Below are 8,516 nucleotides of genomic sequence, written 5' to 3' on the forward strand. Positions count from 1 at the left end.
ATAACTATACATAATAGGTGCTTTTTCCCAAATGCGAATTTAGAATTTAATGTTTATAGGTTCCCGCAACGACTTCGAGTAAATTCAATAATAATTGGGTTTACATTTAAATATTTATAGATATTTAATGAATTTTTAAAATACATTTACACTGTCTGGACAAAAACTATTGGGTTCACGGGAACCCGTAGATGACCGGCTAGATCCGCACATGCTCTTTCGTACATGTGAAATGATTCTTTGATAAAAATAGGATAGTTGTCAACTTTACGTATACATAATAAGTATTTCATATAATCAAATTTATTTTTCGTTGCGGAAATATTGTTGGGATTTTACTGTTTCTATTGATTTCTAGCTAATTTTCTTTTGTTGCTTTATTTCCCTTTAAAAAAATTAATTTTTTTATGAAACGAGAAAAAGAAATTAAAAGAAATCATTAATATAATATAGTGATTTTTTGGACTTAAAATGTTAATGACGGCGCCTATTATTGGGCCCAAGCGCGTCGGCCGTGCGTGGTGCCAACCGACTATGGCAAACAAAGGGAATAAAACAAAGGAGTAAAATAATTGGTCAAATAAAATACAATATACTCCCCTTGTTTTTTTGTATTCTACAGTGTCTTCTTCCTTTCTTCCTCCGGTGCGAATCGGGTCGAACCGAATCCGAAGTTCCCAGCTCAACCGTCTCTCTGATTCTGCCATTGATTCTCGTCACTCGTTAGGTAATCGAAAAATCCGATTTTCTAATTCCAATTTTAGGGCTCATCCATCATACACTGCGACAAATCAATATGTTTTCAAGGGTTCCACTGCATTGAATTATCTTAATGTTTGTTTTGCCCTAGTTTGTCTTGCATTTAATTTCTTGCCTTGTGTTGTTTATACTGAGTAAAGAAGTTATTTTTATTGATAGATTCGGTGGAGGAGAATTTTGAATTATGACAACAGCAGCTAGGCCTACATGGGCGCCAGCTAAAGGTGGCAATGAACAAGGTGGAACTCGAATTTTTGGTCCATCTCAGAAATATTCTTCCAGAGACATTGCATCTCACACTACTTTAAAGCCCAGGTTTTTATTCTTGTCCGATTCTCTTCTTTTGTTTATTTAATGCTTGTTTTTAAACTTTTATGGCACTTCTTTTATCTTTTATATGGGGTAAAAGAACAGAAGAATGTCGTAATCCGGCTGGTTAAATCGAAGGGAGGTGCTGATGGTGATGATTCTATAATTTCGAGGTTACTTTGACATAGTTCTCAGGTGACCCCCCCCCTCCCCCCCCCCCCCGAAAAAGGAGAGTCTTTTCAGTAGGCTAATACTTATTTGTTAAGACTGGTATATTTTATCTTCTTAGTTTCTAGTTGTTCTAGCAAAAAATTTGCATGACTAGAGATATTCTTGTGTTAGAAGCAACACAGAGACATAACTAGAGTGTAATTTAGAAGCAAAAGTTGCATGACTTTGATTTATCCTACACTGGTGGATGAACTTTGTTGGAGGTTGTGGCCCTGTACAAAAACTATTTTACTGTGACGATCCTAAATTGAATTGGATGAGGATCTTCTATTTCCTTTTATTGTGGTAAGGGGTATTGATGACTTCCGAAAATGCAAAAGATGGAATTTTTTGTGGCTTGCACAAGTTACCTAGCTCAGTAGTGAGCTTTTTGGTTATTGTGTGTGTAGATTTCTGATGTGAAGTGGCGTATGCTAACTCGCAACTAAGTGCAATTGGAAGGTTACATTGAATATAATTGTTGAGGGACTTGTGAATTAGGTCACAGGTTCTAGTCCTGCGTCATGCGAACTAAGCCTGGAGAAGGTAGAGGGGTGGGGTGGGCCCATTATCCCTGAGTTTCAAAGGCTGAGGGATTTCTTGGTCTCAATAATAATTGTAGCTGATAATGATAATGTGTACTCATTTTCAGTTTTATATGCAATTTATTCTTTGATATATATATATATATATATATATATATATATATATATATATATATATATATTTCTCTCCTTTAGTGTGTTATCACAGAGTAAATCAGCTTTCCACATAAAAGTAACTGGGAAGTCCTTGTGAAGTCAATATTTGCAAGAAACAGATCACGTTTATGATACAAATAAAATATGTATTCTTATTTCTACCCTGTATGGGCAAATTGATAGGTCTTTCTGCATTCGAGTTGTTGAAAATTTATGTGTCAAGGATGAATTTAGCAAAACCATAATATGACAAGGATCTTTGTACTACATGAATGCTAGAATTAGAAAAGGATGCGTAGTTTATGATATCTTATGTCCTTGTTATCTAGGTACTGCAGTTCATGGTATGAATTGGATCATTAATAGGTGCCGGAGGGCTTTGGTTCAACCTTACAAACGTAGCTCATGATGTGTGGATTAGGTGCACATCACAAGTTTGAACCCTGCCGCGAACAAAAGCTTGGTATTCAAGTGGAGAAGGGTAAAAGGTGCCCATGTACATCACGAGTTCGAATCCTGCCACAAACAAAAGTTTGGTATTTAAGTGAGTAGGGTAAAAGGGGGCCCGTTATCAGTTGAATTTTTAACCGTGCGCCAGCTGGCTCTCCAGGATTTCTCACATAAAAATTAGATCATTAATTGGTGTTGTAGTGAGTTTTATTTGTGTGACTTTGAAGTAGAAACAATTTTGATCTAAAGTTTTCTGAGGGCTGAAACAATATATTTGCGTGAGAAACAGGCTGAATTATGCGCTGTACTTTGTGTCTAAACTGTTTGATGAACTTCCAGTAGTCATACTTCATGGTATATGAAATTGAGACTGTATTTTTAACTCAATTGAGTTTCTCATTAAGGCAATATTAGTTGGTTGTCTTCTGATTTGTATCACGAGTCTAAATTAAACTCGATACCGTTATTTGCATGGCAGAAACAGGGCATTTCTCTATCCCATTAATGATTGTGCCTTAGTAACTTAAATTGGTAGTCCTCTAAAATGTATCATCATTCCAAATTAAATTGTGTTTCCATTGTCATGCATGACACAGAAAGGATGGACAGGACACTCAGGATGAGTTGCAGAGGAGAAACCTCCGGGAAGAGTTAGAAGACCGTGAGCGGAGACACTTTTCTTCAAAAGATAAAGGCTATGGTATGTGAAATGTGGACACTCTCTATGTCTTGCACACAGACACACAAGCACACATACAGAAACAGATACAAACACATATATTGACGCATGCTAACTTTACCCGGTAAAAAAAACACATACTGACGCATGCTAATTCCAATCTGATTTTGTTCAACTCTTAAACTTGTACTCTATTTTGTTGTAGAGGACAGAGACCGGAGAAAGGGTGGTCAACTCCTTTTAGAAGGTGAGTGCTGTTTGTTCATTAGACTGGTCTAGGATTTCAAATTTGACACTGAGTATCCATTATTATATGACATTATGCTGCAGGGGGCAAAAGAGAGATTGAAGATCGCATTGTTCCACGCAGTGCTGACGCTGATGATGCTGACGTCAAAAGTGATGATGAGAGGTTTGTACCTCGTTCCCTATTTGTACCAACATGGGTATGCCTGATAATTTTCCATTGATATATTAGGGATAATATTTTGCAAAGGCAGTGGTGGGTATGCAGTTTTTGTTGTACGATCAAAAAGTTGTTATAGAATGCATGTAGCCATGTATCAGTTGAATACTACCAGTCCGCCCTTGATGTGGTTCCCCCCTTACTGTAGCTTTGCTTAACAATTGTATTATTTTGTTACTTCAAAAACTTAAAAGTTGTTTACACTGATTAGTGAGGATGATGATGACGATGATGATACAGAGGCTCTCCTGGCAGAGCTTGAACAGATAAAGAAGGAAAAAGCTGAGGAGAAACTTCGGAAAGTAAGTATAACTAAATGCTCAATAGTTTCTTTATCAATTAATATGTTGGTTCTTCAATTTTATTTATTTATTTATTTTTTGTTTCTTGAACTATATTTCTCTGTAGTTTAATATTAAATTGGTGGTATTCATTCTCTGTGGGAATAGCTTCAGGAACTGTGTAAAATTTCCATTCAGAGATTTAAATAACATTGCTATAAACTCTAAGTTCTGTCTTTTTGGCAGGAACGGCTAGAGCAAGAGGAGGAGCTTAAAGCAAAGGAAGCAGAACTGTTGAAGGGAAACCCTCTATTAAACCAGCCAACATCTTTCAGTGTGAAGAGAAGGTTGACCCCTTAAGATATGTCTTATTTAAGACTTTTTAGCTTTACTTTAGTGTAAAATTTACCACATTTGGCTTTAATTTATTCTCTTTAGGTGGGATGATGATGTGGTCTTCAAGAATCAGGCTCGCGGGGAACTGAAGGCGGCCAAGCGCTTTATAAATGACACCATTCGGAATGACTTTCATAGGAAGTTCCTGCAGAAATACATGAAATGATAGTAGGATTTAATGTGAAAAAAGGCAAGCAACAAACTTTAGCGCCTAGTGGATAGTTTTGTTGAGTTGTTTCTCAAATGTCCTCTACATCATTCTGTTGAAACACTCAACTATCCCTGTGTAATACTGCCATTTTTAAACTAGCTATTCACAATGAGAAATTGAATACATTTCTGTTCTCGATTCTGTCCTTTTCTCTTATAATTTTTTTTTTTTGAATTGATTAGGGGGAAACAAAATATATAATATATATCTGCAGTTAATTTAACATGTATCATGGTTTGAATATGCATCTGATTCAGAAGTCATGCAACTTACGCTACTTCTATCACTTGGAAAAAACCAACCTATCTCCGAGCTGTATTTCACATTTTCAAATCGAGGTTTATTTGAATCTAATTGTAGGTCATAACATTTTACAGTGAATTGATTAAAGGTGATCTTTAGCACATGTCACGAGCTAGACATAAAGGCATTCGAAACACTGAAAAAGTTTCTCTTCACACGATCAAAGTTTTACAAAGAGGATACACAATTGTATACAAATTAAATATTTAAAGGAGCTAGCAACTTCTGCACACTATCAACAGAGAAAAAACCTCAACCCAATTTGTGGAGAACAAAACACGGATGATGCAAGCCTATCACATGTGGGATACAGTTGACTGGGAGAAAAAAGAATTCAGTTTATATTGCAATGTATTTCCATCAAGCAAAGTGGCAGCGCCCTTCTTCAAAGGCCAAGACATTGCAAATATGGATTTTTTTTTTCCTACTTATTCCTTCTGTTCTTCCAATACAAACTCAACATACAAATCTTTTAGTGCAATCACAACGGTAGTCATTAGTGGCCCCATTATTGCTCCCTGCGCAACATATACACAAAAAAACGATGTCAAAGTCTTAAACCCGTTAGGGCATATACCATGCAATAGCACAGAACTACCAAGTATGATCTTTTTCCCAATGCTGGTGTAAGGAAATATACAATCTTTGAGTTTCCAGCATTGAGTATGCACCTAAAGGACCCTACCGACCCTATGCATCTGACTTCCTAATTCACCATTCTTGAAATCTTTCTTTATACTGACTCATTATTTCTGCAAGGACTCATCATTTGGTGCTAGAGATTTTGTAAAGGTATTCTATCAAGCCACTTGAAACACTTATGGTAATAAATTCATCTTAAGTGAAATAAGGAAACTCTAGTTCCAAGACCATGATGATCTATAAAATGATTGGAGTTAAGAATAAGGTTGAAGGACTCGTAGCTTCTTTCCCTAATGGTATTATTGCCGTTCCTGTCATGCTATCTCATGTGACAGTCAGAACATAAAAGAGCTGAAATCTTGTTCCCTTTTTGACTGGTAAATAAAGAATTAAAAAAAGTTAGTAATATTTTTCTGTCTAATATGGAAGATATATTAATAGCTGATCCATGGCAGTCGCAAATTCTCCAGGTTCACTTCTTTTCTCATACTCAACAAGAGGACAACATGACAAACCTTTCACAGCTAACACAAGTGATGCAAGGAAATTCATAATGGAAATTCAAGAGAGAGTGATGTCGGTTAATTACCTCAACTGCTGAAGGGAACAATGTCATTCCCCCAATAATGCTGAGACCAGTGAGATACGCATTATAGCCAGGGATATCCTCCATAATTTCGGATGTACCATAGTCCATAAGCACAAGATGTATAATGGATAGGCTGACGGCCAATACATATCGACCTTCAAGCACCAACTGTAAAGCTGCTGGGATAGTTGAGAGCAGTGACGGGAAAATAGGAAATAAAGGACTAAGAAATGCAAGGATTGTCGACATGTACAAAAAATGTATGGAGAATAATCTGAACAAGAGCCAAGTAAGGCATCCCTGAAAGAGTGCAATCTCAGCAGTTGCTAAAAGAACCCCAGAAATAGCTTTGTCAAGAACCTCAACACTTCGCCTCTTTGCAGAATGTGACATAGGGAGCATACTAATCACCTGTTCTGTTACTCCACCAGAATCCGACGTGATAAGATAATAAAGTACCCATATGAATACCATTAGCTGAGATACAAAATTAAAAAGACCAGCAGCACCTGAAACTATGGAATTCCCAATCAAGAATACAACTTTCATGCTTCCACCTAAGACGGATGTGCTACTAACAAGTATCCGTTGCATTACATTTACTCCTTGAAGAGCAAACCCCTTAGCCTTCTCAACCAAGTCCTCTCTAGTGATCAGCAGTTCCCTGAACATAACATCCACTTCTGTATATATCTGTGCCCATTCTCGATCCTTAATCCTTCTTTTTAAACTTAAGAATTTCTCTGCATATGGAGAGGGGGATGCCAAAGCCGTGGAGTGATTAAATGAGTTGTTTGCAGGGGCTATTACAAAATGTTTTATTCCAGAAACAAACTCCGTCATATTATATTGCATAGCGTAGCTATCAATTTGGGTAAATACTGTCTCGTACATTTGAGAGGTGTACTTATCCACCATCCCCGGGACATCATTTTCGTCCATCCATTGCTTAACACCAATTTTCTCAGCATAATTACTTTCCTCTACGTGGGATTTCAATGCAATAACTGCATCTTTCCCCTCAACACCAATTTTATAAGAGAAGAAAATCATACCTGCCAAAGAACCCACACTCAATCCAACAATCAAACCAATCGCCACAATAGTCTTCAATTTTTTCAATATCCCTCTAGTAAAGAAAGCAGTGATGGGGAATCTACGAAAGCTATGACTTCTAAAAGATGTTACTGCATTCATAGTGGAATCAACACTGTTAGCCGTAAACATAAATCCCAAGGCAAGCAGAGCAACTGACCCCATTCCACCAATCTGCTCATAAGCAATCACAAACACCCAAAAAGACACAAGCCACCTTAACAAAATGAAAAATCCACTAGTATGACGCCTCGACGCATTAACTTTAGGTCTCCTAAGAACAACCCTGAAAATCTTATCCTTAATATCAACAAGGGTCCCAAGGAAGACCCTAAAAACAGCCACAGGAACAGCCAAAATGGTCTCAGTAAGGCCTAACTTTAAAGGTTCAGACCAAAATGCAACAAGGGTTTGCTGAATTCCCCTCAAAGGAATTGAACATAGTACAGCCCATAACATAGCTCTCAAATACTCTTCAAGCAATTTACCAACTCCATAAATAATGAAAATTGTGAATACAAGTCCAGCATGAGCCATAGCTATGTAAAGGGCTAAACGTACCTGAGGATCAGAAGACAAAGAATTCTCATCTGTTGAGTTATTTTCCTTTGTGGGGTTTGTTGGCTGAGGTTCAGAAGGTGGCTGGTTCTGTGGTTTTGGTTCTTCTGGTTTCCTCATTGAGGCTGATCTAAACATATCTTCCCAAGGTGGATTAATACAGCTTGATTCAGACTTTGGGTCTGAATAAGGTATCAGTTCCATTAACTCAAGAATCCTTACAGAAAAGTGTTTGAAAAAATAATGAAATTCAAGACTAAGTCTTTTTGTCAGAACATGTGCTTGTTCAAAATGGGGAAAATTCTTAAGATTGACTTTCTTGACTCACCATAAATGGTGCCTTTTAGTATCTGTACAACTTCTTATACTGTAAAAATTTGAAGGAAATTGATAGGGGGGAAAGGGTGTTTCAGGACTAAGCTGACACAAATTGACAGAATTTATGTATCCTCCAATGGGAAATTTTAGGAAGACTCTAACATGAATGATGTCTTTTATTAGTATCCACAACTTCAAACTGATACAAAAACAGGTTTCAATGATTTGAGAACCTCTTAGTTTTTGAGCACATGGTCCATTCCTATTTCTTTTGCAATGACGGTTTTGCCCTTTGCTATTTTCTCGTTCTAATCCTTGAATTTGCTTTTTTCTTCTAAAAGCAATTGTCTCAAGTTAGCTGTCATTTAAATTAATTATTTTTTTCTTATTTTACCCAATAGTAATTGTTTTTAAAAATAGAGATTGTGATTTTTGGAGAGAAAGAACTTTATATATATAAGTGGGCAATAAGAAAGTGAGGTGACACGTCTCTTAGGCCAAGAAACATATTTATCTTTTTTCTCCTTTTTTGGGAATTTTTCATCATTC

General features: G+C 36.7%; 2 protein-coding genes across 3 annotated transcripts; one reads left to right on the top strand and one right to left on the bottom strand.

Moving 5' to 3' along the window:
* Positions 1–583: 583 nt before the first annotated feature.
* Positions 584–4,603, top strand: LOC107783476 (uncharacterized). Of its 2 annotated transcripts, XM_075223097.1 has the most exons (8): positions 584–727; positions 919–1,074; positions 3,026–3,129; positions 3,314–3,355; positions 3,439–3,520; positions 3,786–3,876; positions 4,102–4,202; positions 4,294–4,603. In XM_075223097.1, exons 2-8 carry the CDS (start codon positions 944–946, stop codon positions 4,415–4,417), a joined length of 675 nt encoding a protein of 224 aa, XP_075079198.1. In that variant the 5' UTR covers positions 584–727; positions 919–943; the 3' UTR covers positions 4,418–4,603. The 2 variants fall into 2 exon arrangements, with proteins under 2 accessions (XP_075079198.1, XP_075079199.1); XM_075223098.1 differs by lacking the exons at positions 584–727; positions 919–1,074 and adding an exon at positions 2,343–2,523.
* Positions 4,604–4,892: 289 nt separating this feature from the next.
* On the bottom strand, positions 4,893–8,184 carry LOC107783477 (uncharacterized). The gene is made up of 2 exons (XM_016604451.2): positions 5,997–8,184; positions 4,893–5,283 (listed from the first exon to the last, which is right to left on the bottom strand). The coding sequence occupies exons 1-2, from the start codon at positions 7,851–7,853 to the stop codon at positions 5,194–5,196; spliced, it is 1,947 nt and encodes a 648-aa protein (XP_016459937.1). The 5' UTR covers positions 7,854–8,184; the 3' UTR covers positions 4,893–5,193.
* Between the last annotated feature and the right edge of the window lie 332 nt (positions 8,185–8,516).

Source organism: Nicotiana tabacum, chromosome 10, assembly GCF_000715075.1.
Source record: "Nicotiana tabacum cultivar K326 chromosome 10, ASM71507v2, whole genome shotgun sequence".
NCBI classification, from domain to species: domain Eukaryota; kingdom Viridiplantae; phylum Streptophyta; class Magnoliopsida; order Solanales; family Solanaceae; genus Nicotiana; species Nicotiana tabacum.